This window comes from Trachypithecus francoisi, unplaced genomic scaffold (genome assembly GCF_009764315.1).
Source record: "Trachypithecus francoisi isolate TF-2019V2 unplaced genomic scaffold, Tfra_2.0 Lachesis_group0, whole genome shotgun sequence".
Lineage (NCBI taxonomy): Eukaryota > Metazoa > Chordata > Mammalia > Primates > Cercopithecidae > Trachypithecus > Trachypithecus francoisi.
Window position 1 is genome coordinate 75,674,102 of NW_022681453.1, and position 24,545 is coordinate 75,698,646.

Genomic DNA, 24,545 nt, shown 5'->3' on the forward strand with positions numbered 1-24,545 from the left:
GTTGTAGTCCAACTCTTTTGTTTTCAGAGTGCTTTAGTTACCATAATTGTTTTTTACGCACCTTATGATTATGTTATGAATAAATTATGGGCTCTTTTTATTAGAATCTATATCCAGTTAACATTCAGTTATAGTATGTTAAAAATAAATGTATTCAGAAAAAAGAAGACTGAAAAGTAGAACGTTATCTCACTAAGTCATGAGGCTTGTGATAGCAGGAAAGAAAATCATGAGATTCAAATCACTAGGAGGAACTCGACCCATTATTCCTGGCTTTAAAGGGTACCATAAGTCAAGGAATACAAGTGGCCTCTGGAACTTAGAAGGACCCTTGGGCAACAGCCAGCAGGAAAGCAGGGATCACTGTTCCACAGCCACATGGGGCTGAATTCTGCCAGCAGCTTGAATGAGCCCGGAAGTAGATTCTTCCTCAGAGCCTCTGAAAGTGAAGGCAGCACTGCCAACACCTTAACAACCTCTTGAAACTCTAAGCAGAGAGCCAGCTGAGTCACACTTGGCCTAGACTTTTGACTCACAAAGTGGTGAAATAATAAGTGGATGTTATTTAAGCTGCTAAATGTCTGATAATTTATATGGCAGCAAGGGAAAACTAAAACAGTACCTACTTACAGAATAAAGTGCTATTGAAACTCACAGACCAAAATTTTTCATTTAGTTATCAATTGATTAGCAGCAGTAGAATATCGGTTCAATTTTGTTGGAAAACCCAGGGAACTGCCTTGCCTTCACTTATTTGGGACCTGCGTCATGGGAACTTAGGGAGTACTTTAGTTTCTTTCCAATATTTTAAATGTTGATTTTTATCAAATAAACCATTAGTGATCAGTCACTTCAGTCACGACTATCAAACCATCCTTGTTTTGGTCAACCTCTAATGGATCTGAATCAGTGATTTAGAAGATAAGTTTATTCTGAAACTATTTTGAAAGAGAATTGTTAATTTCTTCATCTTGAATTATACATTGAGGTCAGGGACTGTATATTGTTCACCTTTGTATCCTCTGCAATGCCTAGCATAATAATATGCTCAATAGTTTTAAGAATTAAATTGACATAAACTATGAAAGTGAAGGAGAAAATAGAATTTAGGTGTGTTTGTATCTATCTAAACAATTTTACCTACAGTATGTTGTCATTTATAACCAAGCTCTGTAATAATGGAATTGGCTGCATAATTCTTTTTTTTTTTTTTTTTTTTTAAAAAACAGTTACTCACTATAATGTAGAAAGTAAGCCTGTGTGTCCAAAACTGGAAGGAATAGAAAATATACTGAATGACAGAATGTGAATTTTAAAAGATTTTGCTACTTAAAGGATTTTATGGTTTGATTCCTAACCCTACTCCCTCCATAAACCCCAAAAGGTATATATTCTACAGTTAGGTGGAAGGAAAGAGGAAGGAAGGGAAGGAGAAAAGGAAGAAAGGATGGAGAGAGAGAGGAAGGAAGATTCACAACTAAAAAAGAAAGGAAAGGAAAATACACACACACACGTACATACACTTTTTAAAAAGTAAAACATTATTTTTGTAACCCAGAAGGATGCCTCCAAAGTACGAAATACAAAATTTAATAACATGAGTATCATGTTAGACCATATCTTTTTTTTATTTTAGAAGCAGAGTCTTGCTCTGTCACTCAGGCTGGAGAATAGTGGTGCGATCCCAGCTCACTGCAGCCTCAAACTCCTGGGCTCAAGTGATCCTCCTGCCTCAGCCTCCTGAGTAGCTGGGACTACAGGCATACCTCACTATGCCTGGCCATTTTAATTTTTTTTTAAGAGACAGTTTGGCTGTGTCCCCACCCAAATCCCATCATAATTATAGTTCCCATAATCCCCATGTGTCATGGGAGGGACCGGTGGGAGATAACTGAATCTTGGGGGCAGTTACCTCATCCTGTTCCTGTGATAGTGAGTTCTTACAAAATCTGATGGTTTTATAAGGGGTTTTCTTCCCCTCTGCTCTGTACTTCTCCTTGCTGCCGCCATGTGAAGAAAAGAGGTGTTTGCTTCCCCTTCTGCTGTAATTGTAAGTGTCCTGAGGCCTCCTTAGCCATGCCGAACTGTGAGTCAATTAAACCTCTTTCCTTTATAAATTACCCGTTCTCAGGTATGCCTTTATTAGCAGTGTGAGAACAAATTAATACAGACAGGGTCTTGCTATGTTTCTCATGTTGGTCTCAAACTCCTGGTTTCAAGCAGTCCTCCTGCCTCAGCCTGTCAAACTCCCAGGATTACAGGCATGAGCCACTGAGCCCGGTCTGTATCTTTCTTGATGATAGTTTATAATACAAATGTTTAGACAATGTACTGTTGTCCCCCATATCAAAAGAAGGCATCATTATGATGTCACTGCAGGAAAACATGGAATGAACCCTAGTGCCCAGTTGAAGGGAGACAGTCATCATACTACACTCTCCTTTGTCCTTTGATCATGTTGTGTACCATATCTGCTTTAGGCATACCAGTCTATCTTCAGAGACCAGGAAGATATAACAGTGTGGCAGTTTAAATAACCCTCATAGCAAGCTTGTAAAAAGTTTTGTCTTCATTCCCATTACAGCTGGAGAATTCATGTAAAGTTTAGTTAGCTAGTTATATGTCAGTACTGGGATTCAGACCCTAATCTAACTATAAATCTGATCCAAATAGAACTGGTGTTCCATTCTGCTTGCCAGACATATCATAGAAGAATGTTGAGGAAACATGGGGTGTTTAGTATAGAGAAGTGAAGACTTATAAGTAAGGTGTTTTCAAATATATGAAAAGCTGCAATATAGACAGAGGGCAGAGAAAACCTGTTGTGTCACTCCCCTTTTTAAAACCCTTTAATGGTTTTCAGTTGTCAAGGAAATAAGGTATAAACTTCTTAGCAAAGCTTAGAGACAACTTTATGATATGGTACCCACCTCCTCTTCAGTATCCATTTTACTCTCCCACTCTGGCCAATAGACTGCTTGCAGCCCTTTAAAGAGACAGCCCTCTTTGATGTGCCTAACATCTCTTTCACATTCTGTGCCTGGCCAACTCCTGACCATCATCCATGTCTCAGACACCTCTTCTCTAACCCCCCATCATGTTTTAGGATTCTTGCTACACATGCCCACAGTACCTTCTATTTTCCTTTTAGTAGCACTCATTATTTTAATTGCTTGTTTAATATCTTTCTAAACAAGCTCCATAAAGTTAGGGCCCATATTTCTCTTCTCCAGTTTTGTAATTTAGCACCCAACATAAGACTTGATACGCTGCAGGTATGCTCAAAAAATATTTTAAAAACTGAAGTTGATTAGTAACTCCAAGAGAATTTGAAAATAGAGAAAGAGGGAGGGATGGACCAAAGGTGGGATGGCAGGTTAATTTTAGTGGTGAAGCATTTGGGGAAAAAGATGAACTTTGGTAGTGTGTTTCACTGTGGACCTCTGGAAAACCAAAGTGCACCACAATGACAGTTCACCCAGAGAAGGAGAATCTGTGATTATAATTAGCTGTCTTGCAGAGGTCAGAGGTCTCTGACGGTAGTTGCACACTCCTGCTGGTGGGTCATCCTGGATCCTGTGCAAACAAAGGATTATTGACACACATGGTGTTTGATGCTTATGAAATTTGTTAAGGGGAAATCTGTTAGTTTCTATTTTACAACATTATCCATATCTCATCCCAATTTTGTACTTACAGAGGAAATGAAGGAACCAGATGATCAGGATACTGATGGGGAGAAATCAGTTACATCAAAGAGTGATGGGAAGAAGTCTCTGAGGTCTTCTAAATCGGAATCAAGATGTAAGTAAAGATAGTATGTATACTTTTAAAAGTATTAAATTTAGGTAAACATTTAAATAATCAATTTTTATAGTAGAATAGAAAGAGCAGGATGTTATAAAATAGATCTCTTTTTTTTTTGAGACGGAGTTTCATTATTGTTGCCCAGGCTGGAGTGCAATGGAACGATCTTGGCTTACCGTAACCTCCGCCTACTGGGTTCAAGTGATTCTCCTGCCTCAGCCTCCTGAGTAGCTAGGATTATAGGCGTCCGCCACCACACCCGGCTAATTTTTATATTTTTAGTAGTGATGGGGTTTCATCATATTGGTCAGGCTGGTCTCAAACTCCTGACCTCAGGTGATCCCCTCCCAAAGTGTTGGGATTACAGGTGTAAGCTACCGTGCTAGGCCAAAACAGATCTCTTATACTCCCTGTTCCCAGAAAGCTGTAGGAAGGTGGGATCCGTAAAAATCATGGAGTTAGCAAAGAAAAAAGACCACTATGGTACAGGAAATAGGAGATTCAAAATAGAAATAAGGCAAAGGTAATACCTAGGATGACACCTGGGCAGTCATGCAGAGAACAATTATACTGAAGCAAGGAAAGGAGAATTTTCACCTCCGAGAAAGTTAAAAATGTTAAATAATAGATTATCTGATAGATGCATGTAGAAAATTGAATTGAGTGGAATTTATAGAACTATGGCAAGATGTGGGAAGATTTATCAGGAGATTCCAGAAAGTTAAAAAGTGAAAAAAAGTGAGGTATTAGTTTTAGAAAAATGAGTTGTTCAAGAAGGAAATAAAATAATACATTCTTAACTCGAGAATGAGTGTTATTAAGGCAGTATACTAAAAACAGTAAGCATAGACTTCACTATGTTTTGTTGCACTTTAATTATATTGCAAGGGCGGAGAGATAGCAAGTGGTGGTAGAGATTTAACATTCTTCATCATCCCATAATAAACACTGTCTAAAAGTGGCTAGAGAGAGCAGTATATCCATATTATTCAGATATATGGAGGTAAATATCAGAAGAAAAAAGATTAAAAGCTAAAAGTGGGCCGGGCGCGGTGGCGGGCGCCTATAGTCCCAGCTACTCGGGAGGCTGAGACAGGAGAATGGCCTGAACCCAGGAGGCGGAGCTTGCAGTGAGCCGAGATCGCGCCACTGCACTCCAGCCTGGCGACACAGCAAGACTGTCTCAAAAAAAAAAAAAAAAAAAAAAAAAAAAAAAAAAAAAAGCTAAAAGCGATTGTTCTGGAGAGAGTGAGAAGGCTGTTAAGCAGCAAAAAATTGAGTATTTTAAAAGACAAGTCTTTTAGCATTACTTGACTTTTTAAGTTATGGGAATGTACTTCAACAAAAATAAAAATAATTTTCTAAAAGTCAAAAAAATGGACAAAATATAAATAGTGCATATCTGGGTTTATAGAACAGAAATGGTTTACTTGTTCAACTTCCTTACAAAAGCTCAAAGTTCCTTAAAAGCAGTCTGTGTTTTACCTGTTTATCACAGCTCCTGGCACACAGGTTGATAGTAACCTATACACACGTCTCACCTAGAGTTCTCCTGTGAGAGCTACTAAGTCTTATATGGACTTTTCTGATACAATGTAGTGGAAAGAGACCTGGACTTTTGTTTTGAGTCCTGTATCTACCATTTAGAGATGCTTGACCTTGGAAAAATTACCACATCTTTTTGAGCCTCAGTTTTCTCACCCATTAAAACAATTATGTGTCACTTGGGAATTAAATTGGATAACATGTGGAAGGACTTCATAGACTGCAATGGAAGAAAAAAGGAGAAATTTTATAAGTAGGATTTTTTGAAAGATGGCTGGCTCTTTCTGACTATCACAATGTTAGGTATCTCAGTGCAATCTTGACTTTTTAAGGTTCTAATTCTAAATATGATTTTAGAAATTTAATTTTGACTATTCACCTAGATAAGATCAGGTCCTGGGAAAATCAATACACATGCAAAATCTGCATTAAATTCTTTTAATCTATCGCAGACATGTCTTGTAAATCCAGTTTCTCCACAATATATTTTATTTTAGGCATTTATCTTCTCTGATTTGGTCTCTTGCAACATGGATTTCTACCTCAGTCTTCCTCTCCAGATCTCCCTCCACACCACCACTAGAGTTCTTTCCAAAAAGTATCATTATATCACTTACCTCAGAAACTTTAGTTTGTTCCCCCCTTGTTTTTCCTTTTTCTGTACTGCCCACATTTCTGACACAGGATTGTCTGTTTGTTGGTTTCCAGTCTTTGGCAGTGTTTTCCTGGATGCTACTCTCAACTTTCCCTTGATGGATTTAATGATAATGACCTTTTGTCTAGCACTGCCTTCAGGACCTCCCTTCCTTATGTCAGACTCTCTTAGGGGCAGAGCTTTTCAAGTGTGACCTGGCCCAGTGCTCAGCTCATTAATTAGTTCACATATCATAGGTCTTAGAATCCCAAATGATAATGTGAAATAATTTTCTGGCATTCTGAACATCCTGTACCTTGTTGCTGCGTGAAGAGGTCTCTCTCTCCTGGTTCAGCCTCATACCGTGTCCACAATTGGTGGGTTCTTGGTCTGGCTGACTTGAAGAATGAAGCCGTGGACCCTCGCGGTGAGTGTTACAGTTCTTAAAGATGGTGTGTCCGGCGTTTGTTCCTTCAGATGTTCAGATGTGTCCAGAGTTTCTTCTTTCTGGTGGGTTTGTGGTCTTGCTGACTTCAGGAGTGAAGCTACAGACCTTTGCGGTGAGCGTTACAGCCCTTAAAGGCAGCGCATCTGGAGTCGTTCATTCCTCCTGGTGGGTGTGTGGTCTTGCTGGCTTCAGGAGTGAAGCTGCAGAACTTTGCCGTGATTGTCACAGCTCATAAAGGTAGCGTGGACCCAAAGAGTGAGCAGCAGCAAGATTTATTGCAAAGAGGGAAAGAACAAAGCTTCCACAGCCTGGAAGGAGACCCAAGGGGGTTGCCACTGCTGGCTGGACAGCCTGCTTTTATTCCCTTATCTGGCCCCACCCACATCCTGCTGATTGGTCCATTTTACAGAGAGCTGATTGGTCCGTTTTGACGGGGTGCTGATTGGTGTGTGCTGATTGGTGCATTTACAATCTTTTAGCTAGACACAAAAGTTCTCCAAGTTGCCACTAGATTAGGAGACACAGAGCACTGATTGGTGCGTTTGCAAACCTTTAGCTAGACACAGAGCCCCGATTAGTGCACTTACAATTTTCTAGCTAGAGGCAGTGCTGATTAGTGCATTTATAATCCTCTAGGTAGACATAAAATTTCTCCAAGTCCCCACCAGACTCAGGAGCCCAGCTGACTTCGCCTAGTGGATCCCGCCCCTGGCGGAGGCAGAGCTGCCTGCCAATCCCACACCGTGCCTGCACTACTCAGCCCTTGGGCAGTCTATGGGACCAGGTGCCGCAGAGCAGGGGGCAGCGCCCCCAGGGGAGGTTCAGGCCCTGTGGGAGACCACTGTGGGAGGGGCTCGGGCATGGTGGGCTGCAGGTCCTGAGCCCTGCCCCACCGGGAGATGGCTGAGGCCCAGCCAGAATTTGAGCGAGCCTGGCATGTGCGGGCGGGCAGTGCTGAGGGACCCGGCGCACCCTCTGCAGCTGCTGGCCCAGGTGCTAAGCCCCTCACTGCCTGGGGCTGGGGGCGCTGGCCAGCTCCTCTGAGTGCAGGGCCCACCAAGCCCATGCCCACCTGGAACTCGTGCTGGCCTACCAGGGCAGCGCAAGCAGCCCGGGTTCCTGCCTGCACCTCCCCCTCCACACTTCTATGCAAGCAGAGGGAGCCCTCTCCTGCCTCGGCCAGCCCAGAGAGGGGCTCCCACAGTGCAGCGGTGGGCTGAAGGGCTCCTCAAGCGAGGCCAGAGTGGACTCCGAGGCCGAGGAGGCTCCACGAGCCAGTGAGGGCTGCTGGCACGTTGTCACCTCTCAATACCTGATAACTGCATTCCCCACACCCCTGGAAACCTTGCTTTGCTCTCAGGCTTGCTAAAACATCAGGGCAAGTTTTTGCTCTTTGGGACTCTCAAGAGAATGAATAAAAGTCCTTGTATTACATCCAAGTAGAGAAGTTGGATAGACTTTTTTCCATACTTAACAAGAAGTTTCTGCTATCTCTGAGTTCTAGTAAGAAATTTAGGCAGAGTGTACCAGCTAAACCATCCATCATTTCTCACAGTGGTGAAGGATTGTTAGTTACTAAGGCATTGTTTTCTGATTCTTATCAAAGGATTAAATTATTGCAGAGCTTATTTAATAGTTTTGGGAAGTATTTTGTTCTTTTCTATTTTCAAAAATATTTTGTGTAGAATTGGTATTATTTCTTCCTTAAATGCTTGATAGAATTTACCAGTAAAACTGTCTGGACCTGGAATTTTCTTGTTGAGTGGGTAAATTTAAACCATTAATTCAATTTTTTAAATAGAGGGCTCTCTATTTCTTCTTTACTAAGTTTTACAAGTTTGTATCTTTCATGGAATTTGCTCACTTCTCTTCTAAATTGTCAAATTTTTTTTTTTTTTTTTTTTGAGACGGAGTCTCACTCTGTCACCGGGGCTGGAGTGCAGTGGCTGGATCTCAGCTCACTGCAAGCTCCGCCTCCCGGGTTCACGCTATTCTCCTGCCTCAGCCTCCCGAGTAGCTGGGACTACAGGCGCCCGCCACCTCGCCCGGCTAGTTTTTTGTATTTTTTAGTAGAGACGGGGTTTCACCGTGTTAGCCAGGATGGTCTCGATCTCCTGACCTCGTGATCCGCCCATCTCGACCTCCCAAAGTGCTGGGATTACAGGCTTGAGCCACCGCGCCCAGCCTAAATTGTCAAATTTGTTGACATAACTTTGTAGGATCTGTTTTCATTCTTGATGTTGGAGATTTATGTTGTTTCTCTTTTATTTCTTCATTGGGCTAGCTAGGAACTTATCAATATTGTTGATCTTTTCAAAGACTGAGATTTTGGCTTTGCTCATTTACCTTGGGTTTTTTTTTTCATTTATTTTTCTAACTTCTTGAGGTGGAAATTTAGGTCATTGATTTTTTTTTTTTTTGACTTTTGTTCTTTTCTTACATATGTATTGAAAGCTATAAATTTCCCTCCAAGGACTGCTTTAGCTATATCTCAATTTTAATATATTGTATTTTAATAATAATTTAATTTGAAAAATTTTCTGATTTCTTTGTTGGTTTCCCCTTGACCCATGACTTTTTTTGTTGTGTAATTTAATTTCCAAATATGGAACTTTTTTCAAGGTATCTTATCATTATTGGTTTCTAACTTACATCTGTTGTTTTCAAAGAACATGTCTATTCTATATAATCACAATCCATTTAAATGTATTAAAACTGGTCTTGTGTCTCAGTAAGTGGTCTGTCTTGGTAAATGACCCATGTGTACTCGAATGTGCATCCTGTATTGGTAGGTGTAAGTGTTTTATAAATGTCAGGTCAGGATGGTTGATAGCGATGTTTAGATCATCTATGTCTTTACTAAGTTTTTGATTAGTTCTATCAATTGCTGAAAGATGCGTATTACTAAAATAAATAGTAACTCTAAGTAGACTGTGAAAAGTTGTTGTGTATAATCTCTGAAGCAACCACTAATAAAACACAGAACTGCTAAAAAGCCAACAGAAATTTAAATAGAATTCTAAAGAGTAAATGATCTAAAAGAAAACATGGAAAGAGAAAAAGAGGGAAAAATGACAGATAGGAGGAGAAAAACAGAAAATAAATTATCAAATATTATTTGTTAATTTCACAAGCATATGTTATTAAAATCTAACCATATCAATAACTACATTATTAGTTAGCTGAACATTAATATAAAAAGGCAGAGATTATCAGCATGGCTAATAAAAACAAGAACCAACTATATGATGCTCATAGAAGACACATGTTAGGTATAATGATACAAATAGGTTGCAAGTAAATGGATGGAAACAGATATATCATGCAAAAAGTAAGCATAATCTGGGTGGAGTGACTATATTAATACCAGATAAAATAGACTTCAAGGCAAAGAGTACTACCAGTGACACAGGGTAAAAGGATCAATTTATTCATAAAGATAAAAGGATCAGTTAAGAAAACATAATAATCATAAATATGTATTCACCTAGTAACAACATCCCAATACACAAAGCAAAAATAGACAGACTCAAGGAAAAACTAAGTAATTCCACAATCATAGTAAGAGAGCAGCTTGGTACTAGTTACTTCATAATAGCCAAAGTATACATGCCTACTATCAATATTTGTATATTGTTGTTGTATGCAATAACCATGCTGAACTCTTTTAAAAATTATAATAAATTATAATTTAGTTCTTATTAATTTTTTTATAAAGTAGCTCTTACGGATTTTTCTGTATGTGCAACCATAGCGTTTGTAGGCTTTCTTATAGTGTTCTCAATCTCATGAAAAAGGTAGAGGTAAATAAGGAATCACAGAGGCAAACTGTTTGTGGGAAGCAGTATCTCTGTGATAGCTGCAGAGGAGAGGCCCCAAAACTTGCTACATACATTGGCTGGAGGAAATAAACAAACAAAAAATGAAGAAACTCACATATAGAATTGTCATATGTGAATCATACAGCAAAAATCCCAGCAGATTCTTTTTGATATCTACAGTTATGGCATTCCTTTCTCCTTGGTCACTTTCCTTTGCGTCCTCTGGCACCCATCCTTGTTCAGTCTCCACTAATTTTGCCAGCCGTTTTGCCAGCAGCCCTGCCATCCGTTCGTGATTTTGGGTTTTAACTGCTTCTAGTTCTACAAAAAAAATGGGAGTTTGTGTTTTTGGCATTTATTCTCAATGTTGATTTTAGATTATTTCCAAGAATAGAAAGGCAAATACTGATTTATTCTTCAAACCATAAGTTTTCCACCCATCTATTTCAGGATTATAAAAATTATAGAACTATCCAGCCCTCACAAAGTTGACTAAATGTGCTGATTCACCAGCTTGGTTTAATGTGCCTACTTCCTGCCCAATTAGTTTTTTTCCCCCAAACTCTAGTTTTCCCTCAGTGGCACAATCCTTCTCCAGTCTCAGAATACCCATTATTTTTTGTTACCTCTTCTCCTTCATCTGTATTTACTCTCAATTCGTTGATCAGTGATCACCTTATCTACCAGTTCTAACTCCTTTCCCGGGGAACCCAGCAGTTAGGAGTATTACGCTTGTAGTGCCGTAATCTTGACATGAGGAAATAATCTTTGGTTGCTACAGTCACAAGAAAGAGCTAAGGTATTATTAGAGAATAGTTCTCCAGGGCCCCCACTTGGGGAATCTGTTTGGCTGATTTAGGCACCCAGTATTACTTTCTTGTCATCCAAATACATGAATCCTAAGGAACTCTGTCCTGTTCTGCAACTAATTGTGTTGGCTCAGCTTTTTGATCTTATTCATATTAGTGTTGGGCTTTGTTCCTAATCTTTAGCCTCATCTCAGATCTACTACATACTCTGGTACCTAGTAGTACATTTGCCTTTTCTTCCTTATTCTTCTGAAAATTCACCTAGCCCTATATGAAAGTATACCCTTCCTACTTGGCATTGTATATTTTAACCATCCCCATGTTTGGACTTGATCTGAATGTTGGCTTATACCTGGGGCCATTCTACTCCTATCCCAGTTCTCATTTCCAGCTTGTCCTAAAGCCAATATTCCAACTTATTCCTGTGATATCACTTCCAAGAGAAATCATCATACTCAGAGAAAGACAATAAGCCTTATTTGTCTTTAACATAACAGGTTCCCTATAAAAGTTGGTAAAATTGAATTTAGTTGAAATTATGATAGCAGCATACTAACCTCTTTTTTTCTTTATCTTTTTATTGTAAGTATTTAGTGATAGGAAATAGACTGGAAATGAAGTGAAAATGGAGATTAAAAAACAGAAAAGCCTTTTTTATTTTGTAAAGTTACAAGACTGACCAAATAAAATTATTCTTCTAGAAATTTTTGAGTATGTATTAGAATTTATTACATCTATAGCACAAGCAAATTGGAAGTTTTAGCTACTTTAGATATAAGAAAATGTTTAATCAAAATTTAGAAGTTATTAAAACAAATTTTAATAGCTCCTGTTCAAGAAGATAACACATTTTTAGAAGATGCCACAGATGAAACATTTACTGAAGGAGAAGAATCATATTTAGAAGAAGACTCAGATGAGGAACGTTTGGAAGGAAGTTTGAGTTCATTTCAGTATGATGATTTGCAAAGCACTACAGGTAGGTATTATTAGTTTTCTGTCAGTAATTGTCACTATTTTAAAGACAAAGCACAGACTAATGGAACAGTTGTAAATCCATAGAAAGAAAAATCTGCAGGATGTGTATATGTGTGGGAATGATAAAAGGGCAAATATTGTACATATTTTGGTAGGGTACTTTAGCAGCCCTAGACTTGTGGTTTTTATTTCTGAGGATCACATACAGTACTCTGATACTCATTCTTCTGGGTTTTAAGAAGGTGTAAAAACTGCTCCACTACAGATTAATGAGAGTTCAACTCTCCCTTGGAAGTAATTGGGAGTTCTCCTTAGAGACTCTTGCACCATGACAGACCAGAACTCAGTATTTACTCCTGATGCACATGAGCATGATGGCTCTTCCTTCCATGCTCACTGATGACTGTGTCCTATCTTCAGGCCAGTAGTAGTAGGTACTGCTAGAGTATTGCAGGCTGTGTACATTCCTCCTGTCTCTGCGAAATACAACTTTGGATTCACCAGACACTCTTTGTATTAGTCCGTTCTCATGCTGCTAATAAAGACATAGCTGAGACTGGGTAATTTATAAAGGAAAGAGGTTTACTTGACTCACAGTTCTGCATGGCTGGGGAGGCCTCAGGAAACTTACAATTATGGCAGAAAGGGCAGCAAACATGTCCTTCACATGATGGCAGCAAGGAGAAGTGCAGAGCGAAGGAGGGAAATGTCCCTTATAAAACCATCAGATCTTGTAAGAACTCATTCACCATCATGAGAACAGCATGGAAGTAACAGCCCCTGTGATTCAATTACCTCCTACCAGGTCTCTCCTACGACATGTGGAGATTATGGGAACTACAATTCAAGATGAGATTTGGGTGGGGACACAGCCAAACCATATCATTCTTCTTAAATTATTTTATTTTTTTAGTATCTCAGCAAACCCCTGCCCCAGCTGTGGAAGAGGCAGAGGAGGAAGTTAAGAAGAAAATATCAGAGAGCTTCTTCTATGATTATATGGAGCTTGCTTCGATGCCTTTTGTGACTCTGGATTCAGACATACCACTGGATCTTCTCACACTCGTGTATCCACCTTGGCTAAATATGTATAATGTTGGGATTTTCATTTCTTAGGTCAGAGGTCAGCAAACTATAGCCCAGGGAGCCCAAATGTACCCTCCCACCTGTTTTAGTAAATCAAGTTTTATTGCAACACAGCCACATCCATTTGCTTGCGTTTTGTTTATTATGGCTGCCATCACACAACAAGGACAGAGATAAGTAGTTGTGACAGAGACCATCTGGCTTACAAGGCCGAAACTATTTACTACTTGCCCTTTACAAAAAAAGTGTGCCAACCCATCTTAGGGAATTCTAAGAAACTTGAGTTCTTAGAGATTTGATAGAAATGTATGATCTTAATTTAAACTAAGCTTTTGTTTGATGCCAAATAACCATAAAGAGAAATGATGTTTTTCTGGCTGTCCTTTGCACGAGTGGAAAGGCTTCATGAGACGTGAGTGAAGGAAACCAGAAGGCTTCTTATTCCCATTTACTTTTGCCGATGCCTGTCAAGTTAATTAATGAATTTCCCTTCTTGAAACACTTATGCGTCTGTCCGTTGTAAGGTATTAGTACTTTCACATTATATATTAGATTAGCTATCAGAGAAGACAATTCTTAGGAAATAGGGCACAAAATAGCAAGTTTTAATTGGTCTGGAGAATAAGAGTCTTTGAAGATATGTAGAAGCGGGGATGATTGACAAGGGGATTTAGTGTTTGTCATCACATTATGATGTTAGGTTTGCAATGCAGGTAGTTAGAAGACAGTTTCCATTGAGGTCCTTAGCTGGCAATTTACTATGCTTGCCTTTTGGATAGTTAGTAGTTATCACCACATGGCCTAAACCACCAACTGGCCTCTTACATAAGGAATATTTACAGAGACAGCGTGGTATACTCAGTGACTCAGTTTTGCTTGTTAAATAAAACATAAAAATAGAACATGTTGTTAAATCCCAGGTGTAACTAAACTAATTCACGCTGAATCATCTTGTAACCTGGAATTTTCTCTCTTCATGGCTTTTTTTTTTTTTTTTTTCCTTATCTTTGGACAAGTTTTCTGTCAAAAGTTATGCTGTTTGCTTTCTTCTTTCCCTGAATGGGGTGGGGTGGTATATTAGAGTCCCCTGGAAGGTTTTCCTAAAGTACCCAATGCTCTGACGCCTTCCTGGACCTACTGTGCTAGTTCTATGTGGAGAGGGGCTTGGGCATATGTACTCTGAAAAAACTCCGAGATGGTTTGGCAGTGCACTGCCTTCTCACTGCTCCAGGATGGGAGGGTCTGTATTAGACAAACACGCTTAGATTCTAAACAGCAGAGTCAGAAGAACCTCAACTTTTATTCCAATATATGAATTCTCTCTATTCATGCTGGATGGGTGGCTGTATAAACTATAGCCTTTTCTTAAACATTTTCAACACCAGGAAAATCACAAAGTAGCTTACCCCACTTTTAGATGGCTCACTAGAGAGCTTTTTGGGCCTTGAAAAGATTCTGCCTCGCTGGGATGGCCCCTATTAGATTTAGTTCTCCTCTCTGGAGATAAACATGTATAATCTCCACATCTTGTGAGGAATTCTAGGAAGAACAAGTCAGCCATCATGTATTCCCTAAGTACTCTTTTAATTAACCCTTTAAAGATTATTAATATATTATATTGATTCTACTTTAGTTTTTGTCTGTTTTGTTTTGTTTTGTTTTTTTGAGATGGAGTCTCGCTCTGTCACCCAGGCTGGAGTGCAATGGCACGATCTCTGCTCACTGCAACCTCTGCCTCCTGGGTTCATGCAGTTCTCCTGCCTCAGCCTTCTGAGTTGCTGGGACTATGGGCGTGCACCACCACACATGACTAATTTTTGTATTTTTAGTAGAGATTGGGTTTTACCATATTGGCCAGGCTGGTCTCGAACTCCTGACCTTGTGAGGCCTCCTTGGCCTCCCAAAGTGCTGGGATTACAGGCGTGAGCCACCGCGCCCGGCCCTCTACTTCAGTTTTTAAATTTATGTCTTCTAAATTTTAGCAATGTTAAATCAAGTTTAGCCTAAAGCTACCTCCTTATATACTTTAAGTTCAGCCTACAGGTTTCTTTGTACCTGGTGAACTATAACCTAAAGGGAGTTAGACTCTAGCCTACTCTTGAGCCAGTTACCGAGTTTTGGTCAAAGGTGGCCAACTGTTCAAATTGTGTTAAAATAAGGCAGATGCCAAGCTGTAACCAATTCGGCTATTTCTGTACCTCACTTTTGTTTTCTGTACATCACTTTCTTTTTTCAGTCCATAAATCTTCCTGCACGTGGCTGTACTGGAGTCTCTGGGCCTACTCTGGCTCAGAAGGCTGCCCAATTCTTGAATTGTTCTTTGCTCAATTAAACTCTGTTAAATTTAATTTGGCTAAAGTTTTCTTTTAATAGCAAGAAATGTGCCATTTATAAAGTATCACTTAAACCATGGTATAATTTTAAAAGAGATTATACAGAACTTAACAGTGTTTAAACAATTTTAAAGTGAAATTCCTAGATGGCCATGAACAAACGTTGAAAGCTCTGAGTCTTTGACAGGAATTTAAGAAGAGGCAAGTCAGAAGAGAAGGTGAGATAAAACGAAGGGAGCTGAAGGTACATCAAAACACATTTTAAGATTTTCAGAACTCCACTAAGGGTCTGTCACTGTCCTCTGGGATTAAAAGGAAAGGATCAGGCCAGGCGCAGCGGCTCAGACCTGTAATCCTAGCACCCTGGGAGGCTTGGCAGGCAGATCACTTGAGCTCCGGAGGCAGCCAGATCACTTGAGCTCAGGAGTTCGAGACCAGCCTGAGCAACATGGCAAAACCCTGTCTCTACAAAAAATACAAAAATTAACCAGGTGTGGTGGTGCACATCTGTAGTCCCAGCTACTTGGGGGGCTGAGGTGGGAGAATCTCTTGAGCCTGGGAAGTTGAGGCTGCAGGGAGCCATGTTCATGCCACTGCACTCCAGCCTGGGTGACAAAGTGAGACCCTACCTCAAAAAAAAAAAAAAAAAGGAAAGGATCAGATCCTAGTTGTGCACAAATTAATGAATTGAATAATTCAACAACCATTTCTTGAATTGCTAATAGACTGAAGACAGTGTGCTAGGCATTCTGGGAAAGAGAGATGGAGAGAAGCAGTCGTTGCCCTCAGTAAGTTGTAATTTAGAGGGGGAGAATTTTAGAAGTTACAATCTGACCCATTCTGGGTTTGAAAGAGCCTTTTATCAGGGCAGCAGCGTGTAAAAGGGAGTTTTCCTGCTAAAATTAAATATAATAATATTAGATAAATGATAATTTCTCCAATTCCTAATTTTCATCTAAGATAGTGAAGAGATGGTAACCAATTTCTATTCTCATAGCTACTAACATGCTTTTAGCCTTCTGAGGTTTTATATTGCCACCAGGGAAGAGAGAAAGGAAGGGAAGAAGGGGAGGTGAGAGCAGTGGTTTGAAGGAAGTTAAAAAGATGGTGGGCAAAACTTCCCTCCATGAGGCTTGAATAGCTTCATTTACATATTTGGATCACATATTCATTCACATTTCTATACAAGATTTAATTTTAGACATTTATGTCTTTATTATATTTATAAAATTTCTTTTTCTTGAACAGATCCAGTACCCTGAAATGCTTTATCTCTCTCTTTCAATTTAACTATTTGGTAATGAGATAGGCTGCTTGTGGTTGGTTATAATTTGTTTATATTTCACAATTTAAATTGCATTAATGTAAATCTCTTTTTACATTCTACATTTTCTTTTTAAAACTTTAACATAATTTCTTTCTCTGAAAATTGTTATTTACTTATGAATAAGTGGAATCCTCTAAAATCAGAATTTCTTTTTAAACAAGGGCTCAAGAAATACAAATTCCTCCAATGATCCTTCAGCTCTGATGTTCAGCAACAAATTCTTGTGAACAAAGAATCTATCTGCTTAAGCTACACTATAGGACATGCTTCTTTTGTCAACTCTAGTTTTTTTCATAGATTGATCTCATTTAACTTGGTTATTATATTTATATTTTGGGCATATTAATTTTGACTTAAACAAACAATATACATTTAAAAGATGTTTTATATAACTTAGATTATATACCTCTTTTTTAAAAAAATATTTTTATTTTAGATTTAGAGGGTACACATGCAGGTTTGTTTCAAGGATATATTGTGTGATATTGAGGTTAGGGCTTCTGTTGATCTCATCACCCACGTAGTGAACATAGTACCCAATAGGAAGTTTTTCAGCCTTGCCCCTTCCCTCCCTCCCTCCCTCCCTTTGGAATTCCTAGTGTCTGTTGTTCCTGTCTTTATGTCTGTGTGTACCCAAGATTTAGCTCCCACTTATAAGTGAGAACATGCAATATTTGGTTTTCTGTTTCTGCATGAATTTGCTTAGGATAATGGCCTCCAGCTGCATCCATGCTGATGCAAAGGACATGACTTCATTCTTTTCATGGCTGTATAGTATTTCATGGTGTATATGCCACATTTTCTTTATCCAGTGTACCACTGATGGGTTGATTCCATGTCTTTGCTGTTATAAATAGTGCTGTGATGAACATATGAGTGCATGTATCTTTTTGGTACAATGATTTTCCTCTGGGTATATCCCCAGAAATGGGATTACTAGGTTGAATGGTAGTTCTATTTTTAGTTCTTTGAGAAATCTCCAGACTGCTTTCCACAGTGGCTGAACTGATTTACATTCTCACTAATAGTATATAAGCATTTGCTTTTGTCTGCAGCCTCACCGACATCTCTTGTTTTTTGACTTTTTAATGATAGCCATTCTGACTGGTGTGAGATGGTATCTCATTGTGGTTTTGATTTGCATCTCACTGATGATTAGTGATGCTGAGCGTTTTTCATGTTTGTTGGCCACTTGCATGTCTTCTTTTGAAAAGTGTCTATTGAAGTCCTCTGCCTGCTTTTTAGTGGGGTTATTTTTTCTTGTTAAGTTCCTTATAGATTTTGAATATTAGCCCTTTGTCAGATGAATAGTTTGGGAATATTTTCTCCCATTCTGTAGGTTGTCTGTTTAATCTGTTGATGGTTTATTTTGCAGTGCAGAAACTCTTTAGTTGAGTTAGGTCCCACTCTATTTTGAATTAGTACAATTTTACTCTATAGCATACACACACACACACACACACACACAACTTACCTACACACCAATACATATACTAATAAGCTCAGAAAAGAAATATTAGTCTATTAATTACATATATTTGCTATATATTAATCAATTTTCATAATTTGTTGATTTGAATTAAATTTTAATTATATTTATGTGAATTTATTATAATCATGTTATCAAATGGTGTGTTAAAATTTTACAAACATGTTAGAATTTGAAGCATCTTGTCTTTCAACATCAAGGTAAAAGCCTGTATAATATTTTTACTATGGTTAGTCAACAAACTTAACAGGCATTGTGAATAGAAAGGTGATCAAGATATAGACTTTCTCCCATACTAAAACAGTATGATTTAGTTTTAGTGGGAGAGAGGACAATATAATTATGTAGGTGACAATTTTGCTGTCTGTGGTACCCAAATAGGTTTAACCTTATTTATTTTTGCAAAAACAATTAATGGACTGTCAGGATTTCCCCAGGAAAATTAAAATAGTAACTAAATCAGAGTATGGGGTAGTCACCTGATTTATTTATTTATTTGTTTATTTTTTTCCTGCCCAGGCCTTTTTGTTTCTCACCTAATTAAAAAAAAAAATGTTAGTAATACAGAGAAAAATCATGAGTTTCAGGGTAAAATTCAACTACTTCAACCTCATATCTTCATCTAAGAGTATAGATTTAAAAATATATTTATTTCATCACTTTTCCAATCCCTAGGATGGTATTGTTTTTCACTTCTTTTCCTTAGCAACTTTTCCTCAGACATTCTTTTGGTTATGACTGTAGAAAGCGAGCCAACCTACAACTTCTGGACAACAGTATCGCAGTATACATAGCTGGGAACCAACTGATCTTTCTGAATTTGAAAACCAAGGAACAGATCTACCTGCGAAGTAGCAGTGGTGAAGGAATTGGCGTCATTGGGGTATGCCTTCAATAAATTAGAAAAAAAACCCCAAAAACCCTATCTTTTTGCTTGTTCTGTGGACCAGCCAACATGGTTGTTAGATGCCATCACCATGCACACAAATATTGTGGGATCACATGAGATGCACAGCTGTCTTTATTCTGAGGCATTTTCAATTCAGTTATTACAGACACTCATTCACTATCATTACCTCTGTGCACTATTATAATATTATTTCTTTTTGCAGATAAGGAAATGGGCTTATAGAGGTTAGGTGACTTCCCCATAGTCGTGCAAGTTTTTCATATTTAGATTAGAAGTGGAGGTGAGTGAGGAGATTTTAAAGAATCTTAATCTGAAGACTGAAGCAGGCACATGGCCATGGGAATGGAGAAGGTGAGGAAAATGTGAGACATATAGACAGGACGTAGACAGAGATTGACTATGAAAACAGGATATATTGAGATGTATGGAGTGAAAGATACTATCATGGTTGTTTCTTTCTTGATCATCTATCTATATATAGTATGTGTACATGATAAACGTCCATGTCCTCGGAGAGTTTGTTATAAGACTAATAAGTTCAGCAATAATTTATTATGTAATACTGTGCACCCAACACTACACAGAACATATAGTAGGGAATTTAAATGAAGAAGAACTCATGACCTCTATGAATTCAGAGTTTAAAATCCATCTAAAGAGACAAGACCTATATTTGTAAAAAGAAAAACAAAAACTAGACACACAAGTACATGATAATGTGGCAATAGCTGTGTGCAGATAGCCATGGGTCCAACATGAGCGTTGTGGATTTTGTGGAGGGAAGTCAGTTGGGGCCTATGAGGTTTCAGGACCCTGAGGTCCACACCATCTGCAGGGGACCAAGAAACATCTAATTATCACTTATTTATCTATTACTCTGTGGCCAGTAATAGCTTTAAAATTTCTATTTTAATATTTTGTTATAAAATAATTTGGTTTGAGGACAGTAGTCAGAGGTGTAGTGTGGTCAAGAATGCTAATCCTGGCCAAGCACAGTGGCTCACGCCTGTAATCCCAGCACTTTGGGAGGAGGAGGCGGGCAGATCACGAGGTCAGGAGATCAAGACCAGCCCGGCCAATGTGGTGAAACCCTGTCTCTACTAAAGGTACAAGAAATTAACCAGGCACGGTGGTGCACGCCTGTAATCCCAGCTACTCAGGAGACCGAGGTAGGAGAACCACTTGAACCTGGGAGGTGGAGGTTACAGTGAGCTGAGATTGTGCCATTGCACTTCAGCCTGGGTGACAGGGCAAGACTCTGTCTCAAAAAAAAAAAAAAAAAAAAAGGTAATCCTAATCCTCATCCACCTGGATGTTGAGCAATTTTATGTCTACAAGGCCTTTTCTCCGTGTGTGCTGGAGCTGTTGAAGCCTGGGTAGTGACAGAGGCCTTGCCTCCACTGTCCATGTTACCTCATCTTTTCTGAAACAGTTATCCAGTTATGGTTGACAAATACTTTAGCAAGGCTATGAGAAACCTAGAGAAAAGTGTTTGGGCACCCTACCTGGAAAAGGTAGGGTGAATCTCTGTGTTGAGTGTAAAGTAAATGATTTACTAATTCCAGTTCTTCGCCAAAAATAAAACTCCTGGCTTGGTGCAGTGGCTCCTGCCTGTAATCACAGCACTTTGGGAGGCAGAGGTGGGTGGATCACTTGAGGCCAGGAGTTCAAGACAAGCCTGGCCAACATGGTGAAACCCCATATCTACTAAAAAAACAAAAATTAGCCAGGTGTGGTGGCACACACCTGTAATCCCAGCTACTTGGGAGGCTGAGGCACGAGAATTGCTTGAGCCTGGGAGGTGGAGATTGCAGACAGCAGAGATCGTGCCACTGCACTCCAGCCTGGATGACAGAGTGAGACTGTGTCTCAATAAATAAATAAATAAATAAATAAAACTCCCAAACCCAACCCCACAGCAATTTCCAATATGAGAGGCGGAAACTTTTTAACTTACTGTAGACAAGACCTAGAAGGGTGAAGGATTTGCCTGAATCTTCATCCCAATTTCTTTGATCACATGTTCTACACCATATTTCTTTACAAATGGGAATCTAGATAGATATGGTCTTAATCCATTTCCCCTACCTCCTTGAGATCTGCTATTTCTTAGTCCCATTTGTTTCTTGATTCTAACATTTGGCTTGAATCCTATCTCTTACACTTAACACATTGTAGACTGTGTGACTGCAGGCAAGTTACTTAAACTCTGTGTCTCAGTTTCCTCATCAATAAGATGGAGATAATAGTGGTATCTAAGCTCTCAAGGTTGGTGTAAAATTTAAAGGAAACAATGTTATCTTGGGTACCATGATTAGCAATCTATATCTGAGAACCAGGCTCTTTGTCTTATATATAATCAGGAGATGTGAAATAATATCTGAAAACAGAATTTTATAAGCATCATATATGTTTTAAATAGCTTATCCTTATAACAGCTTATTTTTATTTTCATTTTTTGACTGGTGATTTACCCTTCCTATACATTTGGCTTACCAATAGACAAAAATAACAGAAATAAACATACTATTTTATCCAACTTATATAGTTATCTTTGAAAATACTGACACAAATAGTTTATCCAGGGCACAATTACTGTAATTTCCTCTGTGTCTGGCTTGGAAATATTACATCTCACTTCTAGTAAGTTTCATTCGTTTGTAAGTTTTTTCCACAGTGAAATTTAAAAAATTCTGATGTAACCTGGTCTGGAAACAAGAATCCCATACAATCCATAGCTTTTCTATACAAAATTTAGGTTGATTTATATGTAGGGTAGACAATTCATCTCACTTAGTTGTTCTCAAAGCAAGGTCTCCAAACTAGCTGCATCAACATCATCTTGTTAGAAATGTAAATCACCTTGATAGAATGTAAATCACCTAGTTAGAAATTACCTTGTTAGACATGTAAATGCAAATTCTTGAGTCCCAGCCTGACCTATTAAGTCAGAAACTCTGGGGATTAGGGCTTGCAGTCTGTATTTTAATAAGCCCTTCAGTGGATTCTGATGCACATTAAAGATTGAGAACCATTGTTCTAGCTCTTCCAATGGCAATTAAAAAAATTGCAGAGTTAGAAATGACTGTCTTAAAGTAAAACTTAAAATGTGTATTCTAGTTTTCAGTTTCGGTTGTATCCATCATCAAATATTTATCTGATGCCCATTTTTGAGTTTTCTATTAGAGTAAAGCCTAATAACAAATTATAAAATAGTGGATGCTAAATACTGCATATATCAGCCTATTTATACAAAAATCTTTCTTTTAATATTTTGGTGAAATTTTATCTTTTTTAGGTTCATCCACATAAAACTTACTTCACAGTAGCTGAAAAAGGGAGTTTTCCAGATATTATCATTTATGAATATCCTTCTCTGAGACCATACAGAATCCTTCGAGGTGAGTCCAGAAGCACATTTAAATATTTCATGTACAAGGATAATAACATTCTGAAGAAGAAGATTATTTCATAAGTCAAGTTTCTCCAGAGAAACAGAACCAGTGGAAGATAGAAAAGAGATTTATTCAAATTCACACACAACAATACTAACCTTAAATGTAAATGGGCTAAATGCCCCAATTAAAAGACACAGACTGGCAAACTGGATAAAGAGTCAAGATCCATTGGTGTGCTGTAATTCAGGAGACCCATCTTACCTGCAAAGACACACACAGGCTCAAAACAAAGAAATGGAGGAAATTTTACCAAGTAAATGGGAAGGAAAAAAAAAAAAGCAGGGGTTGCAATCTTAGTCTCTGACAAAACAGATTTTAAGCTAACACAAATCAGAAAAGGCAAAGAAGGGCATTACATAATGGTAACAGAAACAATTCAAGAAGAGCTAACTATTGTGAATATATATGCACCCAATACAGGAGCACCCAGATTCATAAAACAAGTTCCTAGAGACCTACAAAGAGACTTAGACTCCCACACAATAATAGTGGGAGAATTTAACACCCCACTGTCAGTATTAGATCAACGAGACAGAAAATTAACAAGGATATTCAGGACTTGAACTCAGCTCTGGATCAAGTGGACCTAGTAGATGTCTACAGAGCTCTCTACTCCAAATCTACGAATATACATTCTTCTCAGTGCTACATGACACTTATTCTAAAATCAACCACATAATTGGAAGTAAAACACTCCTCAGCAAATGCATAAGAATTGAAATAATAGCAAACAGTCTGTCAGACCACAGTGCAATCAAATTAGAACTCAGGATTAAGAAACTCACTAAAAACCAAACAATTTCATGGAAATTGAACAACCTGCTCCTGAATGACTCCTGTGTAAATAATGAAATTAAGGCAGAAATCAAGAAGTTCTTCAAAACCAATGAGAGCAAAGAGATGATGTACCAGAATCTCTAGGACACAGCTAAAGCAGTGTTAAGAGGGAAATTTATAGCACTAAATGCCCACATCAAAAAGCCAAAAAGATCTCAAATTGACACCCTAACATCACAATTAAAAGAGCTAGAGAGGCCAGAGCAAACTAATCCAAAAGCTAGAAGAAGACAACAAATAACTAAGAGAAGAACAAAAGGAAATAGAGACAGAAAAACCCTCCAAAAAAATCAATGAATCCAGGAGCTGGTTTTTTGAAAAAAATAACAACATAGGTAGACCACTAGCAGAAGAAGGGAGAGAAGAATCAAGTAGACACAATAAAAAAAAAATAAATAAAGTGGATATCACCACTGACCTCACAGAAAGACAGAATACCATCAGAGAATACTATAGACACCTCTATGCAAATAAACTAGAAAATCTAGAAGAAATTGATAAATTCCTGGAAGCATACACCCTACCAAGACTAAACCAGATAGAAGTTGAATCCCTGAATAGACCAATAACACGCTCTGAAATTGAGGCAGTAATTAATAGCCTACCAACCAAAAAAAGCCCAGGACCAGATGGATTCACAGCTGAATTCTACTAGAAATACAAAGAGGAGCTGGTACCATTCCTTCTGAAACTATTCCAGACATTTGAAAAGGAGAGACGCTTTCCTAACTCATTTTACAAAGTCAGCATCATCCTGATACCAAAACCAGGAAGAGACACAACAACAAAAAAGAAAACCTCAGGCCAATATCCCCGATGAACATCAATGCAAAAATCCTCAATAAAATACTGGCAAACTGAATTCAGCAGCACTTCAAAAAACGATCACGTTGCCTTTATCCCTGGTATGCAAGGGTGCTTCAACTTACACAAATCAATAAACATAATCCATCACATAAACAGAACCAAAGTAAAAAACCACATGATTATCTCAATAGATGCAGAAAAGGCCTTTGACAAAATTTAACATCCCTTCATGTTAAAAACTCTCAATAAACTAGGT

At 38.4% G+C, this 24,545-nt stretch overlaps 1 protein-coding gene and 1 long non-coding RNA gene across 6 annotated transcripts in view; one reads left to right on the forward strand and one right to left on the reverse strand.

Annotated features, from left to right (window-relative positions):
* Positions 1-24,545, forward strand: part of CFAP44 (cilia and flagella associated protein 44) — a 149,361-nt gene that overhangs the window by 7,859 nt on the left and 116,957 nt on the right. For all 5 annotated transcript variants that reach the window (XR_004437110.1, XM_033211253.1, XM_033211254.1 and 2 more), the window contains exons 3-7: positions 3,700-3,804; positions 11,891-12,043; positions 12,956-13,109; positions 18,998-19,160; positions 22,486-22,588. Coding sequence is in view for 4 of the 5 variants with exons in the window: in XM_033211253.1 (XP_033067144.1) it covers positions 3,705-3,804; positions 11,891-12,043; positions 12,956-13,109; positions 18,998-19,160; positions 22,486-22,588 (673 nt within the window). In the remaining variant the exon portion in view is untranslated. The remainder of the gene's footprint in view (positions 1-3,699; positions 3,805-11,890; positions 12,044-12,955; positions 13,110-18,997; positions 19,161-22,485; positions 22,589-24,545) is intronic.
* LOC117083520 overlaps positions 3,311-24,545 on the reverse strand; it is a 29,853-nt gene continuing 8,618 nt past the window's right edge. The window contains exons 2-6 of the long non-coding RNA XR_004437111.1: positions 21,784-21,895; positions 11,622-11,672; positions 10,163-10,332; positions 3,698-3,786; positions 3,311-3,576 (exon numbers count right to left, since the gene is read on the reverse strand). This is a non-coding gene — a long non-coding RNA (uncharacterized LOC117083520). The remainder of the gene's footprint in view (positions 3,577-3,697; positions 3,787-10,162; positions 10,333-11,621; positions 11,673-21,783; positions 21,896-24,545) is intronic.